Below are 23,505 nucleotides of genomic sequence, written 5' to 3' on the forward strand. Positions count from 1 at the left end.
ATGTCTTTGGAGCAGTTCGATGGGGCTGTTGTCGCCAAATGGTGTAAATCGATAGCAAGACAGAAACTGATCAAAGGCAATGTGAGTGGGGACTGAGTAATGTACTTTTTCACTTGCATTTTGAATGTTCTAATTAACCTTTTGGCCTCACCATTGAATTGTGGGTGGAAGGGTTAGGCAAAAATGTGGCAAATCCTGCAGGCATTGCAGAAGTGGGCGAGCTTGTGCACCATAAACTGAGGGCTGCTATCAGAGACCAATGTTGCTGGAAGTCCTTCAAAGGAGAAACTTTTCGACAGGAGTGCCACTGTGGCAGAGGATCAAGTTGATGGGCAATGAACAACGTATGGGAACCAAGAAAATGCATCAATTACATTAGCCAGGATGCATTAATGAAAGGGCAGGTGAAATCAATGTGGAGACAATCCCAAGTCTGCAAAGGTTGCGGCCAAGGAGACAACATTACCCACAGTGCAACTTGCTGTGGTGTACATTGAGAACATGCCGTAACCAAACAAGTGATGTTGCCATCTATACCAGGCCAAAAAACATGACAGCGAGCCAATACCTTAGAGCATGACAACCACAGTGATCAGTGTGCATCAATTGCAGGATCTGCAAATGGAGAGCTGAGGGAACCACTATGTGAGGAGCTGAATAGTCCATATCAAGGAGTAGAACACCATCAATGATGGAGAAATGATGCCAAATCACATAATGGTTATGGAGTGGTCCAATGCCCTTGATGGAGGCACCTCAGACCATACATGTTGTACACACTGTATCACATTCCATAAAATCAGATCAGTAGCACTAGCCTGCATGACCTGAGCACTAGTGATTGGAAAATCATCAAGAGTTTGTTGAGAGTAGTCATCAACATGGAAACAGTAACTCCTCCCAATCAAAAACTGGGTCCGGAGTGGCCAGAAGATGGGAGAGCATGTCAGCATTCTCTTGTTTAGCCATGGGGTGGAAGTGAATGTTCTAGTTGTACTGTATGAGGAACAGTGCCCAACATTGAAGGTGATGCACTGCTTTGTCTGGCAACGACACTGAGGGTTTAAACAGCAAAACTAATGGCTTGCGATCTGTGATGAGATGGAATTTTACACCATACAGGAACACATGAAACTTCTTTAAGGCATGAACAATGGCGAGGGCTTCTTTCTCTATTTGTGAGTATCCAGTCTGAGATGAATTAAGTGTCTTTGATGCATATGCAATAGGCTGCTTGGAGCCATCAGAATATTTAAGAGCTAACATCACCCCCAGCCCATGCTGGGACATATCTTTTGCTAACACTAAATGTTAACCCAGTCAGTTGGTTACAAGGCAAGGTGCAGATTATAACATAGACTTCAGTTTGGAAAACACCTTTTCACATGTGTACGACCAGTGGAAAGAAGTCTCCTTATGCTGCAAGGCATGTAACAGTTGTGCAACCGATGCTTCCCCAGCAAAAACTGATGGCAATAAACAATCTTACCAAAAAAAATTGGAGTTCCTCAATCTATGTAGGATGCAGAAGAGCCACAACAGCAGAGGCATTTTGACAAAGGGGTTTGATACAAATGCTAGAAACCTCAAACCCAAGATAAACAATAGAAGACTGAAAGAAGTGGCACTTTTCCAAATCACATTTTATCCCAGTGGCCTGTAACACTGGAAAGAGCATATGTAAGTTGCTGAGATATTCAGCAGTGGAGGAGTCAGAGACCACAGTATCATCAACATAGTTGCCCCAGCCAGGCACAAGCCTTATGAGTTGTCTGAGAAACCTCTGAAAAATTGCCGTGGCACTGGCTGTTCTAAATGTTAACCCTAAGCATTGATATAAGCCAAAGGTGTGTTAACAACCAAGAGGCATTGAGTCAGCATCAATGGGAAGCTGCAAATACACAGGATAGAGACTGATTTTGGAAAAAAGTTCATCAGGGCACAGCAAGGGTTGTGTGTCAGTGATAGAGTGAGCATTGACAGAAACTTTGAAATTGCTGCAAAGGCTTAACTTTCCCAGTGGCTTCTTTACAATGACTAAGGAGGTAGTCCTTTTGCTGGATGCAATTGGTTAGATGACCCCATAGGTTGTGAGCTGTCAAGCTCTGCCTTTTCTTGGTCACAGAGCACCATCGGTCCAGGCAAGCCCAAAAGAAACAGGGTCTGACCAAAGGTTTCATGATGATGTGGGCGTTGAAATTATTGGCACAACCCAAGCATGTAGAAAACAGAGTGGAAAATTCAGAGCGTAAATAGTTGAGTGGTGTATAAGGCACTTGATCAGAGATGAGGCTAACTTCCATCAGAAATAGTAAACCCAAGAAGATTACAAGTTTCCAAACCGAACAGATTTTCAGTCTGTTCATTGATCACCACCAGAAAAGTCAGCAGATGAACCACAGATTTATATGGTACTGAATCTGAGAAACTACCTAATATTAGAATGCTTTGTTTATTGAATGTGCTACAGGAGGACCCAAGTCCATGTACATCAGCAAGTTGAGCAATGACATGGCAGCACAATTGTTGACCTTGCATGCGCAAAACCTTATGATAAGCTTTGACATCAAGAAAAGACTTATTGGGTGCAACGGACATTGCCAATACACAATTGACATCCATGGCAGCATCTGCAGTAGGCTGTTGGAATTTTGCATTATACACAGAAGCAATGTGGCCAATTTTGTTGCACTGGCACCAAACGACCCACCACTTAGGACAAGCGGACCTATGATGAGTGACAAAACACAACGGACCAGAGGGAGCATGGGGCACTTGCATTGTTGTTCATTACCAGGCATGGTTTGCTGCTGCTGTGGCCATGGCTACCACTGTGAGATGGGCCAGCCACTGTGATGTTTTGCTTGCATGCAGACCGCTGCCACCATATCGCCCCTGTGAACCATCTGACAAATGACGGGAGGAAGCGGGTTGAACTTCTGTGACCTCACAACACCATTCAGTTTGAGGCTTATATCACTCAAAACCTCAAAAAATTGTGCAGTAGTTAGAATGTTGGAGAGGGAGGGGTTTTCACATTGAAGGACCTGCTCACGAACTTCATGATTGAGGGCCAACCAAATGATTGCATCACAAACTGTTTGGTCAGCAAGCAACTACTCCTGCTGTTGACAGAGATGCTGCAATGCTGCAGTAAGAACCCCTTGCTGATAAACCAAACAGTGTAAAAACTTCATAGATGCTGTGGAGGACCAACCAGAAACTGAAAACCATGCAGGAAATGATCCCATACTCTTTGTCACTTGTGTTATAACTTGGACACACAACACAACCAAGAATGTTACTGCACTTTCTTAGAATGTGGCATGTGCGCCAATGATTGTAACATACACTGAACACAACAAGATAAGGCAAATGTGTACAAACAGTAGTAACATTATAACAGAGCATGAGTGTAGCACAGCAGGATTTAAATAGGAACTTGCCCATGGCGGGCTCTGTCGGAAGTTCACAGTACTGCTCTTCCATGGCGCACTTTTGCAGGTGACAACACATTGCTAATACACACGGCTTTCAATTGTTTGTGCTTTACTTCATTTTAGAATGCCAATAACTTTGTATAGTGCAAGGAAAAAATTGAAGATTAGGATTTAATGTCCTGTCAACAAAGGGGTTGTTAGAGCACAAGCTCAAATTGATGGAAAGAGTGCAACAGAAACTGGCTGTTTTCTTTTAAAGGGAACCACCCCAATTTTTGCCTAAAGCACTACAAAACCTAAATCTGACTGGTTAGATAGAGATTTGAATTGCAGCGCTCTTGTGAAAATCCAGTGTGCTAACCACTACACCACCTCGCTCAGTATTTTTATACAGTTTCCCTGTGCAGCTTCTTCCCATTTTTATTAATGCTCATACTATTCTTCATTTCTGTGTACCCTTTTCAGTTTTATTTCATTTTATCATAATTTTTATTCCATGTGAGCAATGTCTCATTACAAAATGATCATGTCATATATCTCTACATCAAGTGCATTGTAAATAAATACGCTTATTAGTGATGATAATAATAACAAAACAATGTCACTGTGAATTTACTAATAATAAACAGGGAACGTAAAATGTAAAACCCATGATATATTGCTAGGAACTATTATGTTGGCTTGGTCCAAGGATGGATGCTGAGGAATAGGTGGGTGCTGAAACAGAGATCAAAATAATTAGAAACACACATAATATGCATGTGATGTTGTCTACTTAACTTTATTCTGAAAGTCCAAATAGTATTCCGCACTAGTCCATTACACAGGCACATAACGGGCAAGCATACTAGTACTGCTGCTAAGGTTCCACAATTAGCCTGGCTGGTATCAGTGCGGCATCTTCTTAAGCAAGCTCGGTGCCACTACTCGTGCTTGAGCAGAGGGTTTGTCTATTAGCTGGCTGTGCATTGGCAGGGCAATCACATATGTTATTGCCAACTTGTAGGTGTTGACTGCCTGTTGTGGTGCCAGTAGTATACAACACCACATATTCTATCATCACCTTGGAATAATATATGAAAAATTGTGGAAAAAAGTAATCAGAATGACTAGGTTGTTGACCCTCCTAAGACCCCATTAAAAGAACAAAATAAATTCCATTTATTCTGATAAATTGTTATAATAATAACAATTGATGTTAATTGCTCCTTAGGTACTCCAGCAGAGAAGAGAATGTGCCCCACATATACAAATGGTTTTTCCAACATTACTTTAAGGTACCTAGTCTTTTTACAGTTGTGTGGTAGAAACAATAAGAAGTGGTAAGAATATAAATAAATATAAAAGAGAGAATATAGAAACTGAAGAAGTTATAGTATGTGTTATAAAATTGGGATGGTTGTGGTCTCCGTGCAGAGGAAATAAACTGATGGAATGAATGAATAGTTTGTGAGACATTTTAGAATATTAAACTATCTAGGGGTAATGCAATTGCAGTTGGTTACAAACAGCTGGAGATCATGAGATATGGAGAAGTCTGAAGAAGCCTCTCTTCAAAAGAAGAAAAAAAATCTGCTTATTATATAAGGATTGCAAGGAACATGGACTAGTCTTCTATTATCCCTCCAGCCCTGTCTTAACCATCAGCTATACATTTAATGAAAGAGGATATACAGAAATAAATATTAACAGCAGCACAACCAGAAACAGAATTTTATCTTGCCAATTGCCAAAAGCAGAAGACACACACACACACACACACACACACACACACACACACACACACACACACACACACACACACAGATGTGATGTTGGACTTAAATAAGTAATATAACAGGTTCTTTACTGTATCTGATTTGTTTTGCTTTTTACAGATGTGTGTAACTGTAAATGACCTTGAATATGTTCGACGATGGCTTGCCCCACTTGGCACTGAATTGCAGGCAGAAGTTGTATTAGAAGCAGTTGAAGCAGGCAGTGGAGGAAGCCAGCAGTGGCGTACTGCTTTATATAATATGCTGGATGGAGCTATTACACAGCTTGAAGCTCGTGCTCTGCAGGTTATCAACAGAGTTGCTGCAAAGGCAAGATGAACAGTTCTCTTTTCCTATTTTTACTTCAGTAATGCTTTCTGTTTGCTTGTGTAAATTTTTCTCTTCATCTTAATGTCACTTTAGATGTGAGTTACAGTTTATGGTACATATAAGTTACGGTAATGATTAATATTACATGTGACAAGTGTGACAAGAGTGGTACTACATTTACCAATTATACTCTGATTAGGAAACTGTATGTGTTTGATACTGATTCTCCACTTTGATAAGAAAATTTCAAGTTTGTTATTACTATTTTGTTCATTTATAATTAACTTTTTCCATCTTTTACTTTATTTATGTCTATTTCTATTATGGAAGAAAAGTATATCTGGTGCATTGCTTCTGCCAAGGAATGAGTTGTTTTATGTTTTCAAACATGCATAAAAATCTCCTTTCTATTATACTGGTATTACTAAGACATGTTCATAAGTCATTCTGCCCACCCCCAGTAGCTGAGTGGTCAGTGTGACAGAATGTCAATTCTAAGGGCCGGGGTTCGATTCCCGGCTGGGACGGAAATTTTCTCCACTCAGGGACTGGGTGTCGTGTTGTCCTAATTATCATCATTTTATCCCCATCAACATGCAAGTTGCCGAAGTGGCGTCAAATCGAAAGACTTGCACCCAGCGAATGCTCTACCCAACGGGAGGCCCTAATCATACAACATTTACATTTAATGTAAGTCATGCTGTTCAGTTTTGTCCTACATCTTCATACCCAGTGCATTAACTGAATCATCAGTTTTAAATGACAAGGCATTACACCCAAATGAGTTCACCCAAAAAAGTATTACCTTAATCAGCATGTTTTACATTTTTTATTGAAAAAATGAAAAAGAAAAAAAGAAAACATGTTATGGATGCAGTTGTAACAGTGCTCCCGTACAATGGTTGGATAGTGAAATTTCTTCCAGACTATTGCATCAATTTACACCAATGAAGTAAATTCAGAATTATTTAAGAGTTTATACAAAGTGCTTCATACTGTATAACATATTCATATTTATATTTTTATTTCTTTATTGGTGCCTTAAATCATTATTTGATATATAGTTTATACATACAATATAGGAGAGTGCAGTTTGAGATAGTTGTATGAGATAGATATACATAATATGTTTTTGCAACAGTTATTCAATACATGGTGTATACTATAAACATTATGAAAACAACTTACATAATAGAGAACAATAAATATGGTTAAGAATGTTCTATCAATAACATTAACTTACATAATAGAAAGCAATAAATATGGTTAAGAATGTTCTATCAATAACATTAATTTTTGTGGTTTTCCAAAAACTCAGAAATATAATAGGAACAGTGATCAAGCAATTACTGTTTCAGTTTCAATGTAAACATATAAACTTGGTATCTGTTTCAAATAGGATGGTATATAATTATACGGCATGGTGCCAGTGATATACCCCTCCTTATCAAATCTTTTTATTTACTGTAATGACATATAGGTTATACCTGTGTCATAGTGCAATACAAGTGAAAATCAGAGCTATGCTTGAAGATATTTTGTTCCTTTAATGTGCTTCCTTTTGTGAAGATTGGTGTTTTGTAAATACATAAAAATGACAGGGGCACTATATTGAGATTTTTAAGTATTGGTCTACAGGAGCCTGTATTTCTCTTATATTATTATTATTCTGATAATCTTTTTCTGTGCCACTGATGTTTATATTTTGAGTGAAATGTTACAGCATGCATGAGTGTATTTAGTTTTTTCATTAGATTACTCTAGTGTATCTCCTATTTCCCATTTGTTGAATATGTATATCTAAAAATTTTGTCTCATTTACTGTTGAGGCAGTTTTTCCATAAATGCTGCAGGGTGTTCTGTGTAATAGGGCATGATGACTACTTAACTACTAGGCAACTGGCAATGTGGAACTCTTTCGTGTAGTACAGTTTCAACACTTTACTGCAATCAACACTCATTTGCATAATATTGTCACATAGCAATCACAATCAAGACCAAATCCAAAAGGTGAGTCATCACTGATCTACAGCAGTTAACACCGAAAACAGGTTTCTTATGGACACCAGCATACAGATAGAACAGAACTGTCTTGTGGGTGGAGAGTGCTTCTGTTTGTACAAACATTAAATATTGCAGAGTATGCAAACATTAGAAATTTTGAGAACATTCCAGAAATGATAAATACTAAATAACAAATATCTGCTAATGATAGGGTTTGGGCTGGTGACATGCAGCTTAGCAGCCAATCACTCTAACAGCTATTTCACAGTGCATGTGGCCCAGCTCACAGCAGTGCTTCCTCTCCTTAAGAAACAGTGACACAATTTCTAGAAATTGTCGAATGGGGAGCCCCTATCATCAATCTGTGCCTCAGGACTGAAATAGGACTTAATGTAGAGGGCATTGATGATCTCTCTGCCCTTTTGTCTTCTTGATAAAGGGTCATAATCCTTGACTCTGTTTGTGATGTCCAACAAGTGACAAGTGACAGCCCAAACTAGCATTTTAGTAACTTTTCCAAAAGTCCTCCTTTCCACACCGATAACTAATACCAAGTTTCCCAGGTTGTATCTCTCTCGCCAGTACTTGGTGCTATTGACCTTGCACCTCTTATCCTGGGCATCTATGGACCACACAGAAACCAGCTGCCTAGCTTCTTCGTCCTGGTGCTGACATGTAGTTACCCTAAGTGTCATATGGCAGACTAGGAACAGTGTATCCATTGTCATTTCAGCATTGGGACTGTGGAGCAGAAAGAACAATGTGAAATGTGTCATATAGTGCTTAACTTTGATATATGCAAATGTTATGACTGTCAGTATTGATTGTAGTCCAATATCTCTTATCAACATCAACATACACTGAGAGCATGTCTGCCAATTTCTTATTAAAGGGTTCTGTGAAGCCATTTGTCTGTGGGTAGTAGGCCATTGTTATCATGTTGGTGATCTCGCAATATAAATAAGATCAGATCAGAGACCATCAAACAGGGTCCTCCATGTTTCAAAATGATATATTCTACAAGGAGTCTTGGAATTTCTTGAGCCTCAATAATGGCTTAATGGCTAATCAATTAATGAAGTATGCCATCTTGTGCATAAACATGAGATTGGCCAAAGTATAATAGCAAAGGTCATAAGCTACAAGTACAGAGTCAAAATCTGCAATGGAAAATGTGGTTACTTCCAAACTTACCTTGTAAGTTAATTAGTTCCACAAAATTTTAACTAATTTAATGAAAACATGAAATGCCAGTCTTTACAGTGACTGGTGTCATCATTTCAAATCTGTCTATTACTTCAAAATGTTTTACTAGTATGTACATCTACATCTACATGATTACTCTGTAATTTACAATTAAGTGCTGGCAGAGGGTTCATCAAGTCACCTTCAAATTATTTCGCTAACATCACACTCAAAAAAAGAATGCAGGAAAAAAATCAGCATTTAAATCTTTCTGTGTAAGCACTTAGTTCTCTTATTAATATGATGATCACTCCTCTCTTTGTAGGTGGACAGCAACAAAATATTTTTGCATTTGGAGGAGAAAGATGGTGATAGAAATTTCACAAGAAGGTCCTTCCACAATGAAACACACCTTTTTTATAAGGACTGCCAGCCTAGTTTGCTTATCATACCTGTATCTCTCTCTCCCCAGTCTCATGATAATACAAAATGAGATGCCCTTCTGTGAACTTTTTCAGTATCCATCCTCAATCCTATCTGAGGCACATCCCACACCCAGAGTACTCCAGAAGAGGATAGACAAACATATTGTACCCAGTCTCTGTAGTAGAATTTTGTAATTAAGCATAATTTATAATAAACAAAGTGTTAAGCCCATCTTTTACATTAGGCATGGGCAACCTTTGGTGACCAGCAGGCCAGGTTCACATACGTATTTCAGCATGTAGGCCACTTTGTCACATGACATGACAACAGTGCTCCTAACACATGAAGTCAGAACTAGTGGGTCTGTGGTGTTAATGTTTACATGGTAATGGATTGATATGAATGACACCCCTTTCTCAACAAGCCATGCCCACCAACTATAACTCCAAAATAGCACTGTTGAATGTAAGTTTATATTCACCCGATCTTCAGATTTTCATTTATTTGTGTGTCATAAACAGTTTGTCTTTGTCTATGACTTTTTGTGATAATTGGCTTAAAAATCACATTGGAAAATCCTGCAACACCATTAGTAAAGAAACTATGCTCCTGACGTGTAAATGAATGAAATTATGTGAAGATAGGATGCCAGGCGTCTTGAAATATCATCTTGGAGAAATAAATCCCTATAAAAATAGCTGGTTGCAGCTAATTCTTTATAAATTACCCACATTTTCAACAGCTGCCATGTTCTAATGGATCCGCATTAGACAAGAATTAGTGTTTGTATGAGAAAGAACTGTAAACATGTAAACAGAATGGCAATTTGTCAAACTGATAATAATTGTCCTCACACACTCAGTTCATGTTGGTAATACTGAGAATGTTTCGGATGGCATCAGTACTGTTCCTTGATATTTGTAGTAATAACAATAAGATAACACTCACCCTCAGACGTTCATTATATTAACATATTGACAATAGTATTCATCATTTGAGGGCTTCCTGACTTCCATGTGAAATTTGTATCATTGTTAATGGTACGCATGAATCATATGTTGTTTACATGGCACAAAAAGGCCGGAATTCTCACATAAATGACTGGACAGTCAATAAAAAGACAGTACTGATGTGATGTGATAGCTGCACCTGTCATGCATAAGTTTGAAGACATCTGTGACATGCAGATTTGCAGATAATATATTTAGACTCACCCCTAAGCTTTTCAAGAGAACATGAATATTATCATACATAGTGAAATACAAAAATTCGGCAATACAGCCAAAAGGAAACTCACCTGGCTTGACGGCAGCTTGCCCAGCAAATAAGGTGGAATTTTGTCCATGACTGTGACAATACATGAGACCCCATCTTTGGATGTTTACATTTATTTTCACACCGTACTTTAACTCAATGTCTTGGTTCCTTAAATTCATCATGATAACCCATACCCCAAAACAAAACTTGAAGATCATGTGATTGCATAGAAACCCATGTGAATCATGGAGACTTTGTCTAAATCCAATATGCTGGACACAAATTTTGCCAGCAGCCATTAGGAAAGCTGAGAAGTGACACTTAACAAATATATAGACAGCGCTTTACTGCTTTTAAAAAATATTCAACAGCAGCTTAATGTAAGCTCTGAGTTTGAATTTTTAACACAAGATCGTTGATATCTGGATTTAGGTCATTGAAACTGAGTCTTAAGGTATATTCCAGATTGTCTTCTGTTAACCTTGCATGTGTGTTGCATTTATTTGTTTTCATAAGAGAAAAAAAGAATTGTTCACACATATATGTGCTTCCAAAAAGATAAATTTTCCTTCTTGTAAATAATCTCAGTTGCGAATATTTCTTTTCAGTCACATAAGTTTTATAAAATTTGACCAGGTTTATTTCTTCAAATTTAGATTTTAAAGACAAATTGTCCTTAAGTTCAATAAGTTCTATCTGAAGATTTTCTGTGGCCTTTTCTACATCACAAATTATTTGGTTAGCAAATATAACAAACATGCTGTCTGCATTCCTGAAATCAGAAGACCTTGTGGTAAATTGCATTAATAATGATTTCAGCTCATGAGCATAAGTAACATAATCAACATTTTCATGAGTTGACAATGTAGGAAAGTGGTAACAGTTTCCAGCGTTCATCTGCATTTCCCACAAGTGGATCTTTGCCAGAAAAGGTTTCAGATGGCTATGTAATTTGTGAATTAACTGCCCTCATTTCTGGAGTTTGTAATTTAAGTCATTTAAATGAGATGTGATGTCAACCATGAATGTGAAATCACAAATCCGTTGGGGATCATTTATTTCAGCCAGTGGTTTCCCTTTGATAGCCATAAAATCTTCTATTCCTTGTCAAAGATCATAGAAATGTTTTAGCATTTTGCACTTATTCAACCATCTCACTTCACAATGGTAAGCTAAATCTGCATATTCAGAGCACAGATCATACAAATACTGATTGAATTGGTGGTGATTTAGTGTGTGGGACTTAATGAAATTGATGCCCATGGTAACCACGTCCATGACATGTTTCATTTTAATTGATTTAGCACACAAATTTTGTTGGTGAATAATGCAGTGAAGAATTGTTAAACTTTCTTTGTCAATATTTACTTCAAAAGATAAAATCTTTTTGTGAACTGACCATTGCAGGTGCCCCATCAGAAAAAACTCCAGTGAGTTGACTCCACTGCAGGTTGAAGGTATCAATGATTTTTTTCAACTTCATGAAAAACATCTTCACTAGTAGTGATTACTTCTAATATCCGTAATTCTGCCACTGTTTTGAAATCCACATCTACACTTCAAACAAAAATCACTAATTGAGCTGTGTCCAATGTATCAGTGCTCTTGTCCAAAGTAATGGAAAATGCTTCAAATGTGGCAGCACGGTCACACAAACTTTTTTTAATGTCAACAGCCATCATCTCAGTTCATCGTACCATGGTTTGTTGCAACAGAATTATTTGTTCAAATACTTTTTTTATCATGACACAGTACATCAGTGATGTCCAAGAGGCATTGCTTTTTGAATTTGCCTTCAGAAAAAAAGCTGTAATGACTTGGCAATGCTTCTGCTCACTATAAAACCAGCTTTAACCAAATTGTCACAGTGTGTCCTTGATATGGGGAACATTCGCTGTTGCTTTTCCAAATTGGAAATTAATAACGTAATTCTGTCTTTCCCTAGTTGCCCTGTAAGCTGTTGTACAGCTGTGTGTTTCATAGAAAAGCGCCTTTTCATGTTATATTCTTTCACAACAGATAATGATTCACTACACAACAAGCAAACAGGTTTATTGTTGTACATCAAGAAGAAGTAATCCTCAGTCCATTTGATCTGGAATAGATGACATTCAGCATCTACTTTCCTCGAAACAATTAGCACAGAACTTCATGTGCAAACTGACAGCAGAGAACTAACTTGTGCAGCAGCAGCTGCTGCTGTTGAAGTCAGTACATTTTGTGGGCAGTTGGTAATTTTAATGGCATTGTTTCCTACTACAAGCGTTTGCGCTCTATCAATGTGTACAACAGACACAGGCAGGAAATAACATGCACATTTGACTCCTGTGCTGCAGCAGCAGTGGGAGGCAGCTCTGTACTGCACTACACATGCAAGTTGCTAATGAGGTGTCAGCCAGTTCCACAATGATAGCTGACGCAGCAACAGCCAGTCACTGAGGCCAGCACTTGCATGTGTGGCTTCTCTTATCTTGAACATCCAGCACAGTCTGAGACTTGTCACCAGGCTGTGCTCTGTTTGGCCAGTCTTTAAGCAAGACTTTCACTGGTCTGCATCATGAGTTGCAAACCTGTGCCGAGACTAGCTGAGCATTGGCAGGAATACCCAAAAGTGCTTCTTGGGTGGAGTGAGCAACTTGTCTTCTCCTGCAGATAACGTCCGCAGGCCAGACTGAAATCAATCACAGGGCGGATCCGGCCTGCAGGGTGCCGGTTGCCCATCCATGTTCTACATATTGCTTCATCACTACTCATAGTTGAACAATCTGTATTCCTACATAAATTCACCCTTGGCTGGAAATCCTTCCAGCTCTTATTTAACTTCTGATTAAGTCTCTCACTTAGTTCATCCCTTTCAGTTGTTCCATTTCTTCTGTTTCTTTCCTTTCATTCTCTCTCTTTTTCTTTTTGTGCTGTGATGAACTTGTGAGCGTTGGTACACCTGGGAACCAAGGAATCTTATCCTCTGTAAATACAAGGAACTTGGGAACAGAGGAACCAGTACCAATGCTGAGGAAGTAGAAGTGGCCTTCAAGAAATTGAAGAATAAGAAGGCCCTGGGAATGGGTCTAATACAAGCAGAACTCATTAAAAATGCAGGAAAGGAATCTGTCAAACATGTTCACAAGCTTGTAGTTAAGATTTGGAAGATGAAAGTATCCCTGAGATTGGAACATAGGTATCATATGCCAAATACACAAGAAAGGTGACACTGTGGGGTGCTCTAACTACTGGAGAATTTGCCTATTACCTACAGCTTATAAAATATCCTCCAACATCCTTTTTAATAGGCTTTCACCCTAAGTTGAAAATGCTGTTGGTGACTATCATTGTGGGTTTCATCGAGGAAGATCTGCTGTTGATCAGATCTTCACAATACAGCAAATACTAGAAAAATGCAAAGTTATTGGGATTGATACATATCATCTCTTTATAGTCTTCATATCAACCTGTGACAGTATTGACAGAAGAGAGCTGTATACAGCAATGGACGAGTTAAGCATTCCTAATAAACTGATTGCCTTAGTGAAAGCTACTATGGAAAACATCAAATTAAAATACATGATATATAATCAAGTCTGTGATCACAAACAATGGAAAAGGTTGTAAGAGATGCAGGCATCAATACAATAGGGACTATCCTGTATAAATCATTTCAGGTACTGGTATGTGCAGATGATATTAATATAATTGCAAGAAAACCAAGATCAATGAAAGAAGCTGCTAGAAAGATGAACCTACAGATAAAAAAGGAAAAACTAAGTATATGCCTGTAGCGAAAAGGGACTATTCAAATGAACCCTCATCCATAGAAATTGGTTCATATAAGTTGGGTCAGAAGTAAACTGTAAGAATAATGTTGGCTCTAAAATTCAAAAATAAATACTATCCACCAATAAGTGCTACCGTGGCCTCAGAAAATAAATAAGGCTGATGCTAACAAAAGGTGCTGAAACATGGAGATTAATGACACTTAATGAAAGGCAACTGGACATATTTGAAAGAAAGATCTTGAGACAAAATCTCGGTCCAGTGGAAGAAAATTGTGTCAACCACGGACGGTAGGTACTGATAACAAATGACAGAATGCATAAGAAGATATTTAGTGCAGTGCCTGAGGGAACCTGGAGAGCAGGAAGATGAAAGCTAAGGTGGGAGAGAGATGTCAGAGAGGACATGAGGAAAACTGGAATTCAGAATTGGAGGAGTTCACCACTAAACAGGAAAGAATGGAATAATCTTCTACAGAAGGCAAAGACTTATGCCGATGATATGATGATGGTGATGACGATTATGGTTTTAAACAAAACTAATTATATTTTTGCAGTCAGGTAGACTTAAATCTGGTCTAAATAAGAAATGGATATATTCAAGGCAACATCAAATATGTGGGTTACATAAAATCAGAACCAAAAATAACAGAAGAGAGAAAAAAAACATTATTAGTAGGGGTGTAACTAGAGCAGACTGGAGATGCTCTGTTTCAAACTGCCACTATACCAAAACTGTTAGCTTCAGTGTGAAGTTTTGTCTTAACATTCTTGTTATACAATGCTAGAACTGTAGGAGATGTTAGCGCCTCCAAAAGAGCAATGAAAGACATCTGCACCTCATTTCAAGAAAATTTGGCATCTCCCTACAGTAGTTCTTGCAAGGGATGTCCCTTGGCACGAAAGTCTTTTATAAATCACTGGTACTACAAACACATTCTGAGAAAACTTCTCACATCATGATTGTGCTGAAGACTCATAACATCTGTGACTGTAATTATTTTGTGTCTGGATTAGAATGGATGCCATCACCATTAACAAAGAGCCACAAAATTTTTATTATGTGGGCAATGAAGCAAGGTGTCCATTGTATGCTCAAAGGTAGCTGGACCATAATAGAATCCAAGCAGCATAACTTTGAACTCATAGAGGCCATTGTGTGTTGTGAATGCAGTCTTTTCCTGGTGAGCCTCACCATTCTTAATTTGCCAGTAGCCTGCTGCTTGTCCATAGCCGAGAAATATTGTGCTCCTATCAAGCAATCAAGGGTGTTGGCCATCCTTCTCTCTCACAAGGTCCACAGGAGAGGATCAAGGATTATCTGAAAGTTCGATGGTGTCACCATAAAGCATCTTCTCCATGTCTTCCCAGATTCTCTGTCATTCAGTTGGTGACATTCTAAACTAGTGTTTGCAAATTGGTGGTTTATCCCTGGTGTTGATATTATGCTTTACTATAGGCTTCTTGGTCTGTCATCCCCCCCGGTCCAGATTTGAAAGCATCGGAAAATTGGTGCAGAATGGCTAACACTAGCTGACATTGCTTCTGAGTTAGGTCAGATCCTATTGGCATGTTGATAGTAGCTTACTCCACTGACTTGTCTGTAGTTGTAGCAAAGTATGATTCTTCATCAATGGCACTGAGCTTGTAGTCTACCCCTTCCTTCCTAATTCCATCTATTATACCTCTCCCTTTTTCCCCCTAAGGTAAGTCTTTCCACTCCCGGGATTGGAATGACTCCTTACCCTCTCCATTAAAACCCACATTCTTTTCTCTTTCCCTCTCCTTCCCTCTTTCCTGATGAAGCAACCGTGGATTGTGAAAGCTTGAAATCTGTGTGTGTGTTTGTGTGTTTTTTATTGTCTCCTATCAACATACCAACGCTTTCGTTTGGTAAGTTACTGCATCTTTATTTTTAGATATATTGTCCACATTAGTCTTTTATGAAGGTTTGCATGGAGCAGAGATTACAAGAAACTTTCTAGTTTACTTAGCTCATCATGTAGAGTTGACTCCAGTTCTTCTTGTCTAGGAGTCTGATTCTTGAAGCTGAAAATGTCACATTTAAGGTCGTCACAGTTGGATTGATCTAAATAAATTTGAAGATTGGTGTTGCAGAACTTTTTTGTATGTTAATGTATTTTCTCAGATTTTAGTACAGCATACAGTCTTTTGATTTTTCACATTAACAAAGCCAAAATTACATTGTTTGCACAAATACATCTGGTCACAACAGCAGCATGCTTAATGCTCTCACACTCACACCATATTCCAAAGGGTTCACTATTTTTCTTAACAAATGAATTTCTGCACATTTCAGTTACATTATTAATTTCAATTATTATTTCATAAATGAATCCAGAAATAAACATAGTAACCAGTACAGTATTGTGTAATTAATAATAGAAATAGTTAGTAATTTCAAATGTTTCCAAAAAAGTAATTTTAACTGTACATTCAGAACTAGTACTTCTTGATTATAACATCAAGACTAAAACATTTTATAAAGTAATTCTTTTTGTAAATTTTAGCTTGAAATACAACATACTGTGCATAAAATTATATGAAAGTTTTCAGAAAAGCAACTGTGATAATAGTGACCTTCCCTAAAATTCGAAAAATAATTCTGGCATTGACAACTACTTTTGAGGAAAAGTAATGCTATAGAAGGGTGTCCTGTTACAAGCTACACACCATGGGCTGGTGTGGCTGTTCCCAAGCACATACCTTTAGGAATGAGTTATGGCTGCTCATGACAATTAACATATGAGAGTTCTCTTTTAGCTCCTACATGACTGTTATTTGCAAGTAGATTTCTTTTGTGAGCCTGAGTAGATTTCTTTTTTGAACCTGAATAGCTTTTTGCAATTGATGAAAGCTCCACAGTTTAATTGAGCATCTTGATTGACAACTGGAACTTATGGTTACTGTAGTAGATTTGTCAGTCTGGAGCTCTGATCTTCCTCAGATTATGATTGTGCATGATGCATGCAAGAAGTTCCACCTGAGAATAATGCTATGACCACATTATCTTGAAGAGACAATATCAAAGGACTGTGTTCTTTCATTGATGTTATTCTTGCAACACATGTTCAAGTTTCCTGGATGTATTTCATGTTTGTGATCTTCAGCTCAATCTTTTGTTACCGAACATAGTCTTCTTCACTTGGCAATGACAAGCATTCAACATTATAGGAAAAGAAGCCCCTGTATTGACTAGTACCTGTGTGGCTTTTGAAGACGCCATTGATGAGATTTCCTGGTGTCTTGGTGACCATTGTTCATGGAGGATTTTCATCTGTGATGTCCTCAGCTCCAGAGATGGTCACCTCAGTTTTCCTCAAGTCAGTGGCTAAGTGAGTGGCTGCTACCTCTGTATGGTGATGGGAAATGGTTATGTCAAATTGGTGAGCATCCTAATCCAGGTTGATATTAATCATCTATAGGTGACAGGTATGAATAGAACTGTTGTGATAGTTGATCTCTTGTGGTGTGATAGTGATCAAACACTTGTCGTTTTTCTCTGCAGTAGCGTACAGTGTATTCATGGCCCCACAGTGGAAAGATACCAGCAGTTTATCCTTCATCCTCCAAATATCTGTTCTTCTATGGGTTTGTTGCACTTGGCAGAAGAGTTAGATATACCTGTGTTTGTCAGATGGTGGAATATCATTTTGCAGCTGCTGCATAAGTACAAGTTAGTCAAGTCCATTCTTCATGATGCATTCAACAGGTGGTGGAGATTAATGCTGAAGATCAACACATTTCTTCTTCTACATTCTCTATTATCTCCCAACATCTGGAGTTGACATTCAGGGCTGCTATCTCTTGCATACCCTGTCTGATATTTCTAGCTGCTATAAATTGCTGCATCTTTTCTCATACTACTTGGCATATGAGAGAGGCGAGATCATGGTGACCCCCACAACAGCAGTAGAGACCACATTCAGGAGTTGAACATAGCATTTCCCCAATGCCCCGGCAGCTCTTGATCAAATCCGCAGTTTCTGTAACATCCCTTACCAAAAGGGCTTAGTACATGTCTTCTGTGACTACTTTCATGAAATATGTGATTTTGTCAACTTCTGTCATATTCGGTTTCACGGTGAGGTATAGTGAAAAAACATTCTGAATGTGAAATATGGCCCTGTTCTTCAGTTGTTCTTCCACTTCTTCATTTCAACCTGGAGTCTGTCCCAGCTTTTGAGCTTCTCCATTTCATTGTTGAAGCACTGCTAGGTTGTGCCGTTCAAGTAAAGGAACACATTTGCCAAAAACATCATGTGATCCCACCTGTTGTATTTGGTAACTTGGTCAAATCTCCTCATCCATTTCATCAGGTTCTGATCAACATCTCTGGAATACACTGATGGGTGCCTGATGTTGACTGATGTTTTGGCATACATTGGTACTCCTGAATACACATGGACCTTGGGAACAATGTACTGCTTGTATTCCAGTTCTTGTTTGTGTATGTGAATGCTTTTGCATTACCCAACTGGAACCAATGTAGATATTTTGAACTGCTAGGTTTCTCCACCAAACAATGTTATGTCATAACCAGAATCAAGTCCAAATCCAAAAGTAGGATCATCAGTTAAGTACAACACTTAGAACTGAAAGCAATTTTAATACAGACATTAATGCACAGCTGCCTCCTGGTTAGAGAGTGCTACTGTTTACACAAACATGGGCTATTCCAGAATATGCAAATAGTACAAATGTGAGAAATTTTGAGAACCTTCCAGAAATTTTAAATACTAAATAACAAAAATTTACATGTGATCACATTTTTAATGGAAGCCCACAGCACACTAGACAGCAATCCTAATTCCTACCCACATTCCATGCAGCACACCTTGAAGCATTATATTCAGATTGGTAGTTAAATTATTATTTCTTCTTGAATTTTCAACAGGAATATGATCTCAAAAACTGAAGCCGTGATAAATATCCAAGGCATCTAAGTAAAGGGATTAATTTGCAGAGGTCACATACTATATTAAAAGAAGACTGCTAAAATTACTATGGAGCAATATGTGGCATATTAGGTCATGACTGTTTATTAAACATTATGCTGTGAATCATTTCCTTAATATTGATTAATTCAGTAACAGTAGACAAGGAGTTCAGCGCAGACATATTCTTGTGCTTCACAGGAATTTGTTGTGAAGTAGTAGTAGTAGTAATAGTAGTAGTAGTCAATGTAACAGTTGTTTTATTCATTGATAGACTTCTTTTGCAAGGATATTGGGCATGTCTTGGTATTAAAATTTAAGAACAAAAAAATAAAGTAAATTACATATACAGACATTTACATAGTTACAGGTCTAGCACGATAAGGATATGACAGGTAGTCAGTCGTGGCCTAACAATAAAATCCATTCCAGCACTCGCCTGAAATAATTTATAGAAACCACAGGAAACTTAAATCAGGATGGCTGGATGAAGATTGGAGCCTCCACACTCTGAAATAGAAGGCTACTCCGTTTAGAACATTGCTACCTCATTTAGTTTATCACTAATGTGCAATAGTGTTTTACTAGTAAGTTATTCAATAATGTAAAAGGCTAATGCCTCACTGTTTACTCATTTCTCACTCCCAGTCACTGCAAACACTTTACATATAATACATACAATGTTTCATAACACTGTATGCACTACACAAACTATCAGCTGACATCAGGACCAAATTCCAATTTGCTAGCTAGAAATATGAGGTTTGACAGACCAGGAATAAGACTGATGATGCTAATTTATGTAACATTAAATATGTCCAGTTACAGGGCCTATTTGAGTTCACACAGATCTGCAGCCTTCCATTTACAGTTCAAAACATTTCTCTATGGATCCGCACAGGTGTCCTGCCATACCTGTCTTTCTGCAGAGAGCAAGAAGGCATCTATAGTAAATTGATCATCCATTGCCACAGTCTATCAATTTTAATATATCTTGTCACAGCTTAAGAACACAGGTCGTGATAAAAACATTTGTCCTGTAATACACCATGCCAAAAATGTTCCTTATTCTCATTTAATTTTTTGTTGAGGTACTAGAATTTGGAGTGCTGGTATTCCCCTATTTTCACCAGTATTTTTATTTATCCTTGTATTATTGTTTTGCATATATGAACGTTTCTGCTGTGTATGTAATTTTTCTTGGACCTTGTGTCAAAGGGACTGGAGGGAACATATGAAACATACTCCATTGTACGTAGACTCCATTAGGCAGAAGAACAGTGCCTTCCTTACATGTACAGCTGTTACGATTACACATTCTGGCTTCTTTTTTTATTTTTAGCATTTATGAGAATGCAAGTATTAATTGTCCTCTTCTGAGGAATCATAAGTAGCTCACATGGTGGACCAGGAAGAGCTTCATCATTCATTTGAAGAAAAAGAAATGAGCAGTGACTACTCTAGTGTCGGCAGACACAGTATCATTTGTTTGCTGACACTGGCTGTGGCAGGAGTCAAAACATTAATGACCTAAAGTCTTCTGACTTCTATTAGTTCAGAACTAGAGTGCTGGCTACTCAAAAAGTAACATGCTAATAGCTGGTGTAAATGAACAACAGTCTTGGCAGAAATTTTTCATACACTATTTTAACGTCCATCAAGTTCATAGTTATCCATCATTCAGCCTGTTTTTTTTTTTTTTTTACTTATTTGTCCAAACCTGAACGCTGTGATAAATCTTGATGCATATTCATTGTGTGTAGTGTTGGAGTAAGGCTTTTATGTTTCCTCTAAATAGTGTGACAAATGAGTAACTACTTTTTACAGACTCCTGACATTAGTGCTTGTACTGAGTTCTTAGTTCTGTGTTTGGGTTATTATGGACTATTACAGAAATCAAAGGAAGAGAAAGGGTAACACAGGTGCAAATAAATATGTTACAGTTATTAAGTGACCCCAAAAGAATCACTGACTTCAACATTGTCATCCGAGAGACAGTTATAAACATAGTGTTACATGCCCTCACCACACAAGATGTTAGGGATTCAACCCACATTCTGTGGATTCAATCACATTCTGTTAATCAGGTACTGCACTGCTCACCACCATTTCTAATGGCCTTGTTTTTTCTGCCTTCATGATTAATAGTTCTATAACATCTCTTCTCTTGTTCATCAATTCTACAATGGTTTTAACTCTACTGTTCTGTCCATTTTGATGTGAGAACCTGCTGAACTAGCTTTTGTTTCCAACACTTTGAAGATTATTATTTAGGTATAAGAATCATTGTTCCGATTAAAGGTGCATTTTTCTTTACTCTTTGCAGTTGTAACTAACAGTGTCTGTAATATGTTTTTTTTTTTTTTTTCCGTACAGATGCGGCCAGCCCTGAAGAAAGCAACATTTCATCTGGCATGGTCACCAGACTCCTTACCAGCTTCTGAAGCCATTTCACCACTACTGGAATACCTTGATGCACATCTTGTTGCCCTTAATGCAGCACTTCTGCCACGTAATTTTGAGCGACTGTTGTCTGATGTGTGGCAGGTGTCATTGCTAGAGCTGGGTCAGCAGATGGATGGCAGTGCCGGGGTGTGCTTAATTGAGAGTTTCATTTCTATAGTCTTTATATGCATACAAAAAGTAAAAATATGCAAATAGCAAGCCTATATATGAGGCATGTTCAGATAGTAAGTGTACTAGATTTTTATATTCTTTTAGAATAAGTGTATATGAAAAAATTTACAGGATATAGCTTATACACTTTTTCATAATTTTTTGTCCAAATAATCGCCATCCCTTTCAATGCATGTGGGGAATCATGGCACAGGATTCTTTATGCTCTCCTAAAACAATTCTCCCACCAGCTTCTTCCCCACTTCAGAACCTCTTTCTATGCCTGCTTGTTGGTTCAAAATTTAATTCTACTGACGTGGAATTCAGGGAAGTGAAAAGATGACAATCTGAAGGCGACAAGTCAGGAATACTGGGGGTGGTTCAAAACATCCCAACATAATGAGTTCAAGAGCAACTTGGATGCTAAGACTGTATGAGGATGGGCTGTCTCTCCTCTTGTCAGCATCTCTTCCTTTCATTTTGAATGCTACTTAAGAGAGAGAAAGAAAAGGATTCCCACAATATCATTCTGCATTGGTGGTCTTGTCCTGAGGCATAAATTGGCAATTATACCTTTTTGGTCCCTAAACACTGAGGCCATGATGTTTTTGCCTCAAATTGTGGTTTTAAATTTTTTGGCAGATGGAGAATTGGTGTGATGCCACTGTGATGACTGTCTTTTTGTCTCACGCATGTAATGAGCCACCCATGTTTTGTCTCCAGTCACAGTAGAGCACAGAAAATCCCACCTTCCAGTTCAAGTTGCTGGAGGAACTCGCAGCCAGTATTGACTCAGTTTTACTTGTGCTGCACTGCCAGTGTTCTGGGACCCGTCTTGTGCACTTTTTTCCCATCATCCCAACGTTTTTTTGTGGTTGTCTCACACAAGAGAGTTCCAGAGAGTTGTGGAAACATTGCATAAATTTCATCCCCTGTCAGTTTGCAGTCTTATGAACAGTTCCTTGGATTTTTGCACCATTTCATCAGTCAGAGTGGAAGGTCTCCTCTGTTCATCATGAAGATTTATTGTGCCTCCACTACACTCCCCACACAACTTAAACACACTCATTTTGCTCATAACACCTTTGCTATAAACTGTTGTGATTCGCGAAAAAATTTCTGTAAGTGCTATTCCTTCTGTGAGTAGGAAGTGGATAACAGCATGAGAAGTTTCCATACTAATGTGTTCCTGTGATGCTTGCTCCGGTCATGGAATCCCCCCCTCTACCACTCATTGTTGCCAATCCTCAAAAAGTAAACAATACAGTCCATTATGGTCACAGTACACTTACCTTCTGAACAAGCCTCACATATAATGTGTGTGTAATGCTGAAAATTTGTGGGATGTTCATAAATAAGAACTTGTTCAATCACTTGTGCAAAATCAATATTTAATTATTATGATACACTTTCTATGCATTGTTTCTTGTTTATTGTGTCAACATCCCCTGCAAAATGACAATCAACTAAGAGCCGAGAGCCTGTTTTAAGCTATGCTATGTTATACTGTATGCATTCCCTCATACATACCAATTTGTAGGAGAAATAACTAACTTAAAAGTTTTAATTCAGCATAAGTACCTGTGAATTCACTGTCAGATTAGAAAACAGTGCCAGGAAGCAATCATTACAAATGTATACAAAACATGATTACAGAGGTAAAAATAAATAATTGAAGTTTCAAAAATTGCACTGGAACAAAATCAGTATTTTATTGGCTCAAGGCAAGGTGTAAAATGAGTCAAATGTCATGAAAATAAGA

The 23,505-nt window shown here is 38.1% G+C and overlaps 1 protein-coding gene across 1 annotated transcript in view; it reads left to right on the forward strand.

Moving 5' to 3' along the window:
• The window catches only part of LOC124606222 (BAI1-associated protein 3), a 514,351-nt gene that overhangs the window by 389,329 nt on the left and 101,517 nt on the right, over nucleotides 1–23,505 (forward strand). The window contains exons 19-20 of the mRNA XM_047138196.1: nucleotides 5,318–5,527; nucleotides 21,504–21,719. Coding sequence (XP_046994152.1) covers nucleotides 5,318–5,527; nucleotides 21,504–21,719 — 426 coding nt within the window. The remainder of the gene's footprint in view (nucleotides 1–5,317; nucleotides 5,528–21,503; nucleotides 21,720–23,505) is intronic.

This window comes from Schistocerca americana, chromosome 3 (assembly GCF_021461395.2).
Source record: "Schistocerca americana isolate TAMUIC-IGC-003095 chromosome 3, iqSchAmer2.1, whole genome shotgun sequence".
Lineage (NCBI taxonomy): Eukaryota > Metazoa > Arthropoda > Insecta > Orthoptera > Acrididae > Schistocerca > Schistocerca americana.